Genomic DNA, 14,695 nt, shown 5'->3' with positions numbered 1-14,695 from the left:
TAGCTCATTAGATAATCCTACCTTCCTTTTCCCCCTAAACTTACTAGTTAGAATCTAAGTCTTGGTTTCACAGTTAAATAAGACAAACTAGGCTGGGGGCAGTGGCTCACGCCTGTAATCCCAACACTTTGGAAGGCCAAAGCAGGCTGATCACAAGGTCAGGCGATTGAGACAATCCTGGCCAACATGGTGAAACCTCATCTCTACCAAAAAATACAAAAATTAGCTGGGTGTGGTGGCACGGGTCTGTATTCCCAGCTACTCTGGAGGCTGAGGCAGGAGAATCGCTTGAACCCCAGAGGCGGAGACTGCAGTGAGCCAAGATCGCGCCACTGCACTCCAGCCTGGTGACAGAGCGAGACTCTATCTCAAAAAAAAAAAGACAAACTTTTTCAACCACATCTTAAGGGTTCAGTAAAATTAAGTAACCACTGTTGGAGGAGGAGAAAAAAGAAATTAATTTTAGGTATCATAGAATTTCTCCAACCATCTTATAAATCATTCCCATCTGGTTGAACATTTTGTGTTGAAATCAGAGAGAAACATCAATATCTGGCTCGAAGATTGTAAAGCCACCCCATCAGCAATATCTTTTTCTCTTTAAATCCCAATTTTCAAGGACACAGAATGAAACCGTCCCATTCCCATTCTTTTTATTTATTATTTTTTTTTTTTGAGACAGAGTCTCTCTGTCGCCAGGCCGGAGTACAGTGGCACGATCTTGGCTAACTGCAACCTCCGCCTCCTGGGTTCAAGCAATTCTCCTGCTTCAGCCTCCCAAGTAGCTGGGATTATAGGCGTGTGCCACCATGCCCAGCTAATTTTTGTATTTTTAGTAGATACGGGGTTTCTTGACCTCGTAATCTGCCCGCCTCGGCCTCCTAAAGCACTGGGATTACAAGTGTGGGCCCCTGCGCCAAGCCCCCAATTCCATTCTTAATTCTGCTATGTCACCATGATCACCTGACTTGTATGGAGTGCCTATACTAAAACATACTAGTAAGATAATTTCCCATCCTGCAAACACGCACATATTTTACCTGGCAAAAAATGATCTAGCTAAATTCCTACTAATTTTTAATATAATACCTGTAGTTCCATATTTATAGTTTATTATCTATATCATAACATCTCAGAGTTTTAGAGCAGGAAAAAATTGAAATGATTTTTGCTTATTGTAAAAAGTAGATAAATGCTGAAGTGAATAAAGTAAAAAAAATTCAGGGTATATCCTTTTAGACTTTTTTATAAGTACATACAATCATATATTAAGATACAAATATTTATGTGTTAGCTATTTCTTAAAATACATATACATTTACATACACATATAACTTGTTCTCTACAAATATAAGAACATACTATAAATATTATTTTGAAATTTTTCATCATGTTACAACAGATCATAAACATTTATCTAAGTCAGGGTGTATATGTTTGTATGTTTTTCTTAATAGCAAAAAAAGGTTGCTGTATTATTCATTCATTTATTCAATAATTATCTATCAAGTCTATTAAGAATTATGGGCCAGGCACTATTGTAGACACTGGGAATATATGAGTAAACAAAGAAAAAAATCCCTGCCCTCATGAGGGTAACATTCTGGTGGGAAAGAAGGGAAGGAGTAGTGGGACAGAGAGGAGGTTACAAAATGTACCACAATATACCTAATCAATTCCTATTGAGGGGCATTCATGTTGTCAACACTTTTAAATTTATTTTTTATTATTTCTTTAAATTGACAGATAAAATTCTATGTACTTATTGCATATACTTTCTTTTCAAGTATAGCCTCCTCTCTGTCCCACAACCTCTTCCCTTCTCTCCCACCAGAATGTTACTCTCATGGTTTGTATATACTTGAAAACAATGTTTTCATATACATATACATTGTGGAATGACTAAATCTAGCTAATTAGCATTTTTCCTACTATAAACCATGTTGTAATAAATACCTTTGTTCATACTTTTCTCCTCATTCTTAGAATTAATCCTGGATTTAAATTCCTAGAACTGAAATTACTGACTGAAGAAATATGAGATTTTATAATTCTAATAGATATTATTAAATTTTCCTTCAAAAGCTTGTACCATTTTTTAGTCCTACAAACAGCAATGAAGTGTGTTTTCCCTCATGCCTATTTAAAAATTTTTTCAATTCTGCTAATCTTAATGGGCTCATTTTTTTTTACCCTCAGCAATGCTGAGCATCATTCATAGCTGCATATTTTATTTACATTTCCTCTGTAAGTTATCAGATGCTTTACTTATTTTTCTATCAGATTATTTTTCTTATTAACTTGTAGGTGCTTATTATGTATTTTGGCTATTAACCCTTTCTTATAGTGGTTGTAAATATATTTCCACCAGTTTATTATTTGTTTTTTAAATTTTATTATACTTGTCACCATACAAGCATTTTCATCATTATGTGCTCAAATACACAAATATTTTAGGGATTCCATGTAGACTCTCGCTGCCACAGTACTTTTTTTCTTCTAGTTGACATTTATAGCTTTATCCATCCTTTCAACAGTTTTAAAGCTAAAAGTGGTGAAGGACCCATCAAACTAGGTGGATAAACTCGGACCAAAAGCACCATAACTCCTCTTATTGTAGCACTTACAGAAATCTGTCGAAATTCCTTTCCAGGGGATACACTGATTATAGCTTACAAATAGACATTTATCTATCTATAATTTTCCTGTTTTCTGAATAAGATGCTGAATTCTATTATATTTGAATCCTGCATTCACTATTAAAATTAAATAGTTATCTAATTTGCTAGTTATTCTCTAAATCAGCTGTTCTCAAAGAATCCCTTCACATACTGTCTTTCAGAAAAAATATTAAGATATGCCATTAAAATCTTAAAATGGCAATATTTTTCTACTTTACTAGGAAAAATAAGCTGGAGAATAGAATTTTCTAAATTTAGATTTTCCTCTATGATTTTTTCATAAAGTTTTGACACCTCCTACTTCTTATCTACCAAAAGCACTGTCAAATGACAAAAATAAATATAAAAGGAAAAATTATTTTAAATAAAAGATAAAATATTCAATAATACTTATTGTGAAATGTTCTCTTTATTGGAATACACGATTTTACTTTTGGTTTTCATTATCTTTATATAATATAATCATATTTTCTGCAGGTTAAAAACTCTTCCTACTTCAAAGAATATACCACAACATTCAGGCATTCTTCTACATATACAAGTTTAGAACTGCAGATAAAATAATTTGATTATTGTATTTGCTTTAGAGTTTGTTTTCTACAAATCAATGACAATTGGGTTGTCGATATGGACATTATATTATTCTTTCAGTCGATTAACAAATAGTTATAGTTGTTTTGTATAAATATTTTCAAGTAATGATAGTTTTCCTCAATTTAAACAGAAATTCCTAAGAATATTTATTCCACAAGCACATTTATAGAAACTATTCTAAACATTCAATAGTTATTTGTGAATGATTAATAAGTTCAATGTATTCAAAGTATTTTAAGAGTTCAAAACAAACGGCTCAGACTTTTAAATTATAAATATCAGGAGGTCAGTTTAGAGGCAGTGAGGTAAGCTATAAAATACAGACTCAAATCTTACCTGAAAATGATATTTACTCTCAAATGGGTGCACAAAAACAACAATAAAGGTGGGGGGGAGTGTGTGTGTGTGTGTGTGTGTGTGTGTGTGTGTGTGTGTGTGTGTGTTTATTTATTGAGAGAGAAAGGGAGAGTAGGGGAGACGGGGAGAGAGGCAGAGAAATACATGCTAACAACTGATGAATCTAGGTAATGTTTATATAAAAGTTTACTGTACCATGAAAATTTTTCTGTAAATCTCAATTTTTTAATGAAAAGTTTCAAAAATTCATTGAGAAAAATAAGAAAGCATATACAGTTTTGGTCTTTCCATTAGGGCAAATCCATCTCAGGCACAGTGCATAAAGATATACTCCCCTTTAAACTGTAGCTTTTGAAATTTCAGCATGAAACAATGATAAAAGGAACTCTCCCCACCATTGCCCACACTGTCATCTCCACCCCCACTGCCCAGCCAACCTGCTCCAAGTTCAAAAAATTAACCTACAGTTTTAAGCATGACATTCTTTTGGATAAAGTGTAAGTTTTAAGCACAATTGTTATCCAGATGAAAAAGTTGTGCTAAAGAGACAATGAGGGCACATTCACAATTCTATTACTTATAAAGCAGTTAAGCACTTACTTTTGAATAAAGATTGAAAAAAACTCTCCAGGTCTAACCAATGTTCTAAGTAAATTAACAACCTCTCAATGAATGATATAACTGTAGCTAAATATTAATAGCAAATGAACAGGAAGACTAATTTTATACCAAAGTTTTCTTTGTAATGTTATTTCATAAATGATTTCTTTTCCTATAAGCATTTCTAAGAAATCTAGCTTGACCAATATCCATATTATAATAATAGTTTGGAGTCCTATCTTTATAGACTACATCTGGATTTCTGATTCATCAGGACATATTGCAAGAATGCTAACCTTTAGAACCCTTTCTTCCTAACAGTCAGCAACTCAGATCCCAAGTCCACAGGCAGCAGACATACTCTAAACTACCTACTGAATCAAGGCAGATAATGGAGGCAATTAGGCAGGACAGATAGGACCTGTGGAAACTAGCAAGCTCATGACACAACTAAAAATCTGCTATTCAGTTCCAGCTTTGTTACCATGGCAGAATTAGTAGATAGCCTCACTTTTCAAAAGGAATTCGAAATATGAACTACATACAAAACTTCCTAAAATTCATAAGGTTAAAGTCCCTTAAAATTTTTAAAACACCCAGTAGCCAAATGAAAACTTCTAAATGCTTCTACCAGGTTCATCAGTTTGCAACCTCTGTCTTAAAGCAGCAGTTCACTTCTAAAAATCCAAGTTCTGGTTCAGTGACAGAAAATGGCATACATTAATTTAACTTTTTTTTTGTATTCCATTTAATAGGTGAAACTCATATATTATTTGAATCCATCTCTTTATATTTAGTTTTCAAAAATAATTCTACAAAAATCTAATCTTGGGTAAAAAATCAATTATTTCAAGGAAAGTTCCACTATGTTAACGGTAAATCTTTAAACTTAACTGATTCTGTATACAGAAAATCAGGAAAATTATTTTTCAACTTGTTTTTAAAGAAAACAAGTTTTTCTTCATCCCAAGCATAAAAAGGTACAAAAGAGAGATAGTTACCTATTTTGCATCTAATTTTTTTTACTACAAATACTCACCTAAGAATGCATAAACAAATTGTGCCTCCTGACGTCAGTCTGCAGAATCCAAATCTCTGTTTACTTTCAATGTCTGTCAGTACAAAGGTAAAGTGCTGTCCAACTTGATTCTGAGACACCCTAAAATATAGTAACATTATGAAACATTGTGCCTTGTTTGACAATTTTCTTCAAGAAAAACAAAAACAAGAGTATATTTATATGTGACATTGGTTTCATCTTTCTAATCAGTTGGTTCTTGAAGATAGAACTATGTTCTAAAACTAAAGCAAGTGTGAAACATGTAAAGTAAACACCAAAATAAGTTGTAATACCTCATAGACTGAACAGTTCAGCATATATTAATCTCTTACTAGGAAATCATAAGGTAGTCTACCATAAATGTTCATAAGACTAAAAGTGCTCATATTTCATAAATTATCAAAATATTATTACTGAAACTGTAGAAGCTAGAAATGATGACTAAGTCCCTTTCTTCAACTTTAGCCTCTTTTCTTAATTATTCTAAAATTGCTTAGATAGCAAATCATGTCACTTTAGAATCTAATGGCAGCCACTACCAACTCTGTTTAATTGCTTCTCCTGTTGACATTCTCACCCAATAAAGTACCCTACAAAAATACCCTTGGTATATTTTTTCTAGAATTCTCTTGTACAGCTATCAACATACTGAGGAATAAATTTCCAAGTATAAAATACAAATATAATTTCTACCAAAAAACAAAAGGCTTATCAGCTAAGCTGTAAAGAATTTTAGTCAACTTTGAAGTATCATACTACCATAATATGTGTCACATTTTGGTATAAGGGGCAATATAAAACGTTAGACTGAATCTTTATTTCTATTTAAAATATATGAATATATTTCCTAGTACTGGCTGTAATCTTGCCATTAGATAACCATAACTGAACTTTCGCTTCCTTGTCCCAAAATAAAATATCCATGATGCCTACACTTTGGTTTTGAAATAGCCATAGGGATTGTGCAGAAGGAAATAAATTACTGCCAGTATCAATGCTACAAACAGTTTTGTCAGGAAATGTTGCATTTCAAATGCTGAACATTTAACAACTACACTTTTCGGTGGATACGTTTTTCTTACACTTTAATAAACTTAAAAAAAAAAAAAACCCTCTAGTGACAAATGTGACCTCTAGTGCCCAAGATTCATAATATCTTTTTGTAGCTGGATCCTAAATCTTCCTTACTATTAATATGAAACTTGTAACTTTTTTTGGTGGGGGTAGGGCAATGATTCCTCAGATAAGGTAAAACAAGGAATATCATTCATCAGCAATGCTTATTAGTACTGATTAGTCCATCATTCAGAAGGCTTTATCTTTAATACAGTAAAATCATAAAGACTCACTAATACTTACTTTGGCAAAGTATTTTCCTAAAATAAATATTCTTTCAAAAACCCTTCATATCACCCTCTTAGGTAAACTGAAAATAGAGTATAAAAAATCACATGAAAAACAATAAATGATCTGTTGTTATGCTCACAGGGCTGTATGTTCCATGAAATTTCAACTCCATGCAATTTCATCATTCAGTATTTGTTCAGTGAAATATAAAAACAAGATTGTCAAAACTAGAGGAGTTTCCCTATAGCTTTCCATAATATTACACTACCTCTATAAAGCTATTCTTGAGAGACAAGTAGCCATGAGTTTTACAGCATGACACAGATGGTCTTTTCAATGAGGATGAAGTGAGATAGAAACCAGGAAACATACATCAAGACATAATTCTAAGACTCCAATCAAGGTCATATTAATATTTTTTTCCACTAGTGCTCACAATTTCTACCTGAAGAAGAGAGAATAAAGGGAAAAAATAGAACCTATTGGCAATGTGTTTTCAGACTTGTCTTAACTGGTCATAGTAGAGAAAATAAAAGATGTGATTTAAAAGGCTTCCTCTTCCACATATTAATTAATTTTCAACCTCTTTTCAATCTCTAGCCTTTTTGTGAGAAGCAGTAAAGAGAAGGGACATTTTATTTTATAAAAAGGCACATGTAATCATTTTAAGTATGTACTATAATAATCTACATTTATTTTAAATGATACTTATACTGTACCTTTCAACGTCAAAGGGAAAACAGAACTTTGGCACACTCTGTAGTATTTCCTACAAATGGAAATTTCAAAAAAAAGAAATAAGTTTTAGAATATTTTTTAAGATGCAGTTAAAACTTCTTTGAGACATTTTCTAGGAGAAAAAGTTGCTTTCTTTGTCCTTAAGAAAAATAGCACAGGTTCCTAGACTAAAATAATTGATTATTAAAAAGGAATTAAGTTTGTGCTTTGGCAGATTGCACTGACAATGCCACAGAAACCCCAGGGGGGAAAGGCCTGGCCTGAAGGGTATTAACACCCTTCACATCCCCGCTGGGATTCCCTTCAACAAGGCCATATGGATTTTACAAGAAGCACCGCACCATATGGGTAAGCTACGTCTGCTGCTACTTGTACCACAGTCTAGCCATAGGGACTTCTGACAGATCCTGGCTCAAAAATATAAATGTTGTTTCAATTAAAATGCAGGCAGAGAAAAGGGAATGAAGTTGGCAGCAGAATGAATTACTGAGAGGTATAACAACCCTACATGTCCCATAGTCAAACAGTTAAAAAAAAAAAAAAAGAGAGAGAGAGACTTTCTATAGCCAAAGAAACATTTACATGATTCAATTCTTGGTATTAAGTTTTATCTTAACACTCTTAAAGAAATGTGTATCTAAAAACAAGCTTTCAAAAATATAGCTTCTATTCTGTGCACTTTCATTTAAGAATTGCCTAATATGAAAATCAATGCTTTAATAAAACACAGAAAATAATCTGAATGATTTTGAAACCTTCAGTTATTTAACAGTCATTAAAAATAATTTTAAAATCTTATAGAAACCATACACATTAAAAACTATAATAAAATACAAATAATTATCAGCTAGTTGGCGAAGTCTTAAAAATCTATTTTGTTATATTTGAAAAATAACTTTAAGTCTGATTCAAAAGTTAAACTTTAAACTTGAAGACAACATCATACAACTTCAAAGTCAGGCAATTTTACAAGACAGAGTTTTATAAGGATGTTTCCCATTAAAAAGAAAAAAAAGCAAATATCTTAATGCAGCAGTCATCCTCACTGAACGATATATTTTTGCTACCACTTCTTTGCCACTAAAACTAAGGTCTACAGAAGTCATCAATATCTGAATATTTAAACCCTATACATAAATATAGCATTGAGTGTTTTAAAGTAGAATTTCTTGCATTCTTTTAAAAAGGTAGACTACAATAAAGTGTCAACTAAAACTAAAACATTATAAAATTCCAATACCAATACCTAAGAAAGCTTCAGTGCCTTAACGCACATAAGCAGAAAGAAAAGGATCTTGTAAAAAAAAAAAAAAAAATCTACTCTTAGGGCAGGGTACCCTGGATTGCTTATAATCATAATCATGTACCTTTAAAAATATGAGCACAGACTCCATATTAAGCAAAAGCTAACTGTTTCACCACTGACAATATTTTGTTAAATGTTGTTAAAAGAGTTACTAAACTTGCAGTAAGTTAAATTCTGTAAACTGAAAAACAGTTCATTGCAAATGAGACCAGTTCATTTTCACTTGACCATTGCTTAATCCTCATCTTGTACTTCATAAAGTGAAACATTCACCATTTTTACTATACATGTGAACACTATTCAGACCTCCTCCTATAAAACTGTCCACATAATTTCCGTAACAATAAAGAACATATTCAAAATTCAGTATCTGCCTCTAAATACACAAATTAGTAATATATTTCACATCAATTTTAAGACTCAAATTAAGATGAACACTTCCTAGTTAGTTGCTCAATCTTTCACACCCTCCCCCTCCCTTCTTCCACAAGCAACACACATGCATACACTTCTGCGAAACAGCCTCAGCTCGCTTCCCAACTGGCAGAAGCATCCCTCAGGGGACAAGTCTTTAAACCTCCGCACTCTTTAAAATTCAACCAGCCAGCAGGTCTATAGACTAGTGTATAAACAGTATAGACAAAAAAAAAAAAAAAAAAAAATCCTCTCGCAGCTTATGTCAGTGACAAAGCAGCTCAGCAGTTGACTGTTTCTCCCCTGACAGTATAAACTGGGTTTACACAGATCAATAGCTGGAAGTCCTACCTAGCTCCCAGGGCTTGGTTTTCTTCCTTAATTACAGGTGCTATTGAAACTGAAGTGTAAAAAGAAAAGAGAGAGACTTGGAGGGAGGCATAAAATGCATGCAAATAGCTTTTATGGATCCTCTTAGCAACAGTATTAATTGAAAATTATACTTCCACATTTATTACAAAAGTGTGTATAAAGGCTGGTATTTTCACTACACAGTGTTTTTAATATGACACATATACAAACACACACACACATGCACACACAAAATCCTAGGTTAGCATCCACAGATTATGTGAAAGCTTTAAGACAATACTCTACAGAAGTTGTCAATTTTTCCTTTTTCTACAGACTTTTGCATTTAAAGAATATTCCTTAACCAAGAAAAATTATTTGGGATTCAGAATCCGCCTAACTCTCCAAAATATTTTATTTTTATGCCAAAAGAGTATATTGGCTAACACATGTCAAATGATAAAAACAGGAATAACAAAAAGAATGGATGGAATAGAATACAAAATTATGAACAGCAAAATGAAAGAGGTAATAATACATATTTCTGTGCATGTCCTAAAACAGCACTTCTACTATCACGTTAATGACTGGAAACAAGGACTGATGAAAATTTATATTTTGGGGGGTTTGGGGTTCCATACCAGTGTATCTCTAGTAATAAGCATTACAATGAAATTGATCTTGTAAGAGAGAACTAGAGCCAACTGCTAGTGTTAGAGTGGTATAATAATTATTTATCCCAACAGGTTACCATTTAGCACCATAAATTGATCAACTGAAAAGGAAAACAAGCATTTAAGAAAGAATTTACTTAAAAAAAAAAACACTAAAGTTTACATCTTGATCAAAGTTCTTAGAATTTGTTCTTAGAACAAAGGTCTTTGAATTTATCTGAGAAAAATCTAAGATAAAATGAGATGTGTCATTGTCAATATCACTAATTGTTATTCCTCCTTCTCAACCACTTTGTCCTCCACTGCACACTGAAATACTAATGTTCTCTGAAATTCCATAGTTTCTTCTCTTCCCTACTCAGTAAGATATACCTGTAAGCAATCTCATCTATACCCATAGTTTCAACTACTAAATCTCTTAGTCTTGTAGTTTAGATATTTCTCCAGGATTATAGCTCTAACTACTTTCTAGTATGACTTTCTAAATGTTCCCAGACACCTCTGACAAAGAATGTACAAAACCGAAGTTGTTCTTTTACTTATGGTCCTTATCACCTAAACTGGCAGCACCATCTACCTAGTTACCCAAATCAGAAACATAGTAGTTACCATGACCCCTCCTTTTCCCTGACCCCCACATATAATTAATCACTCACCAAGTCCTTTCATTCAATTTCATAACTATCTTGCTCCAGATGTTCTCAATGGAGGGTGGAAAGGATTAGAAAGAAGATGAAGAGGTTTTAGAATCACTTGGAAGTGTTTTTCACAACACAAATTTGATTGCCTACACGAAACCCACGAGGGTCCTGAGTCTTTAACTTCAGTTTGAATAGCACCGATAATTAAGGACTAGGAGTAACTGTATCAGTTAAAGGTGCTTAATGTATGTAAGGAAAAGTTATACTCTCATAGCAAGAAATGACATGGTTGACTTGTTTAGAGACTGTTTAATTCAACATCTACCTCATGGACCCAGAAGTCTTCCCTCCTGCCCTGCTGGGCTAAATTTGTTGGCTTTTTCCTCAGCTATCTCTACTCATGATCACAAAATGAGCTTCCAGAGTTCAGCTCATCCCATGAAGATACAGCAGTGTTCAGTGAAAGAAGCCTCCCTTTCTGTCAGTCTTTTTATCAGTGAGGAAACCTTTCCCAGAAGTCTGATCCCTGACTTTCCCATTACATTTAATTAGCCACAGGGTCATAAGCCACTCCTAAACTAATCCCTGGCAAGGGAAATGGTTATCTATGCTCAGTTTAGCCTTAGACTAGTTAGAGTAAAAGTCAGAATTCAACCCATTCATCTCCCAATAACCATGACACATGTAATTATACAGAAATACAAGTGAAGTATATTTTACTTCTTAAGAATCCTCATAATATTAATCAAATATTATGTTTATACTAAAATTCTCAATAAAAATATTACACCATATCATATAAGGACAATTTTAAACTATCTGTAATTTTATTTCATATGAATAACACTTTCAGAATCATTTTGCTACAACTAAATGGGCTACTTGTCCATTTTAATCTAATTTTTCACAAAGGCCATGAATTTCTGAAACAATGATTACTTAATTTTGAATATTAACCCCCAAATAAGTGAGAATTACCTAATGCTACACATTCATTCAATTTATTTATGCTTTACACAAGAGAGTAATAACTGAGATTCCCGAACAGCACTTAGATGTTCCAGGGCACCACAGCAAACTCTCAGGGACACTGTCAGATATTTTAAATTTTCAAGGGAAACAAAGTTATATTAACAGGGTGATTAAATCAAAATGCATTTTATAGGGAGAATTATATTAATTTGTCAAATTACAGAGATAGCCTCTCTGTCATCTTTTATTTTTTAAGAAGTGTTCTACTCTCATTTATGAGTGAGAATATGCAGTGTTTGGTTTTCTATTCCTGTGTTAAGTTTTCTGAGGATGATGGTTTCCAGCTTCACCATGTCCCTTGGAGAATATATTTTTAAATTTAGGGCCAAAAAGGAACTGTCAGGACAACTATGCCCAGTGCGGAATTTTTCTCTTGGATTTTACTTTTATGTAGTGTTTTCGTTAGAAATAAATCCCTCTTTTACCCCTCCTCCTTCAATTAGGGAAAGCACTCTAAGTCTGTGAATTCCAACACTAAAACTACTTAGGTTATTAAATCTGATCAAGTTATTTTTCACTATCAAGAATTTAAAATAAATTTATATTATTAGAATATTAAAATAACTGTCATGAAGCAAATACATTCCACTATAAAAAGAACTATGTTATAAAATATAAATTTCAAGAATGTCAGTTCTATGTGCATAAGTCTTAGGTGATGAAACCTATGCAATCACTTTAGTTTGATCCAATGTCAATGAAAAAGACTAGATTGGAAGCAGTGGAGAGTGACATTACCAAAAAAAAAAAAAAAAACCAGAAGATTATGCAGATTCAACCAACTGTGGATTAAAACTATTTGGAAAAAATACAAATAATACATATAAAAAACCAATATACTATAACAACTCTTAATAGAGCATTTACACCGTATTAGATAGTATGATAGTATAAGAAATCTAGGGATGATCTAAAATATATGGGAGGATGTGCATAGTTATATGCAAAACAAAAGTCCCATTTTATATAAAGGACTTAAGCATCTGTGGAATTTTGGTATCCATGGGGATCCCAAACCAATAGGATTATATATATACACACATATTCCATGTATTTACTTACATATATTATAAAAATATATATGTATCCAAATATTTTGTATATGTATATATTTATATATATTATCTATATTTACAACAAGACAAGTGGTGTGCTTGGCAAATAAAAGGCAAAATACATTTATTCTCATTAGTTTAAGAAAAGAGAAGTATTTAAAAAAATCAAAGTGTATATATAAGAATATGGGTTTCCAAGGGTTTTTTTTTTGTTTTTTTTTTTTTTCAAAAATTCTATTAAAAACTGTCTTCAAAGTTATGCCCCAGCCAGGCACGGTGGCTCACACCTGTAATCCCAGCACTTTAGGAGGCCAAGGCAGGCGGATTGCTTGAGCCACGGAGTTCGAGACCAGCCTGGGCAACATGGTGAAACCCTGTTTCTAAAAAAATATACAAAAATTAGCCAGGCATGGTGGCATGCACCTATAGTCCCAGCTGCTCAAGAGGCTGAGGTGGAAGGATTGCTTGAGCCCTGGAGGTGATCGCACTACTTCACTCCACTTTACTAGGTGACAGGGACCCTCTCTCTTAAAAAAAGTTGTGTCCCCAGGTTAACACTAGCTTTTAAGCAGAGATTTGAATAGAAATTACCCAGCTCTATCTAAGAAAAAGACATTTGGGAAGACTACCACTCTTTTCCCTTGATAACCATATAACCTCCTACCCCCTTCAGAATAAATATATCTCTGCTTCATTCACTCCTATACTAACTAATAATATTTTCTAGATCAAAGAAATAGATCATAAAATAGAACACTGCCCATAATATTTGCTTACATTTCTAGATACTAATGTATTTTTAAATGAATATCAAGCAATCATTTAAATCAAGATAAGTAGACTTAAGATAAGTAGGAAAAAGCTTCAAGTTTTAGAAAGAAACAAGTTTTACAGCAGTTGACTAATGATCAGTTACCATGACTCCAACCCACAGCTATGTGCTATTGAGAGTAAAGGAAATACAATTCCTAATTTTCAAAACTAGGGAGACTTTAGATCATTAGAAAATAGATGTGTGCAACCCAATAAATACATACATTTTAAAGTATGTGTTTTATTGAAAATAAAATAAAATTATATTCTTAGATTTAAAAAAGAAAATAGATGGATATTCACATGTACACAAGCACACACACATTAGGCAGCATATCAAAGTAGCCAAGTGCATGACGTACTTAACTCATTCAAATTCTGGTTCTGCAAACTACTGGTTATGTGCTCCAGTTTCCTCATCTAGGAAATGGGCAAAAATTAGTGTCTATCTCATAAGATCACACAAGGATTTACTTGAGGAATTTATATGAGGATTAAGTGAAAATAAAATAAAAATCCATATAAAATGATTAGGATAATATCAAGCACATTAACCACCCCCAATAACTGTTAGCTCTTTTATTAGTCAGCTATTTGTTCTAATAACTCTTGTTATATGAATTTAAATTCACATATATTTAACAAGTGTTTACTAAGCACAGTATAATATTAAAGGTCCTGTGTCCAGAGCTTGTTGCCAAAACTTTAACATACTGAGATATAACATGATGAAAAGCATTATACTGAATAACCTATCTGCTCTTTTGAAGATTTTTCATGTATTTTGTAAGTAGGTATGGATGTGGATACAGAGGTATGTACAAATATATATTTTAATATATGCAACTACTTCTATCTAACCAAACACAATAGAAGCAAACATTGTTAACATTGCAAAGTTATCCAAATGTACCTATCTGATGATTTCATCACATACAAAAAGCTTACTTTGGACTACAACATTGGCTGCTTTCTTTCAAATTAAAAATACCTTCAGAGTCATATCAACAGATATTTTCAATTTAAGGGGGA

At 32.7% G+C, this 14,695-nt stretch overlaps 1 protein-coding gene across 4 annotated transcripts in view; it reads right to left on the bottom strand.

The window, feature by feature from the left end:
- DENND1B (DENN domain containing 1B) overlaps positions 1 to 14,695 on the bottom strand; it is a 269,661-nt gene that overhangs the window by 162,716 nt on the left and 92,250 nt on the right. For all 4 annotated transcript variants that reach the window (XM_058430627.1, XM_058430629.1, XM_058430628.1 and 1 more), the window contains exons 4-5: positions 7,359 to 7,408; positions 5,272 to 5,391 (exon numbers count right to left, since the gene is read on the bottom strand). In XM_058430627.1, coding sequence (XP_058286610.1) covers positions 5,272 to 5,391; positions 7,359 to 7,408 — 170 coding nt within the window. The remainder of the gene's footprint in view (positions 1 to 5,271; positions 5,392 to 7,358; positions 7,409 to 14,695) is intronic.

Source organism: Hylobates moloch, unplaced genomic scaffold (assembly GCF_009828535.3).
Source record: "Hylobates moloch isolate HMO894 unplaced genomic scaffold, HMol_V3 SCAFFOLD_18, whole genome shotgun sequence".
Taxonomy (NCBI): Eukaryota; Metazoa; Chordata; class Mammalia; order Primates; family Hylobatidae; genus Hylobates; species Hylobates moloch.
Note: the sequence above shows the minus strand (reverse complement) of the source record. Positions and strands in the feature narration are given on the sequence as shown.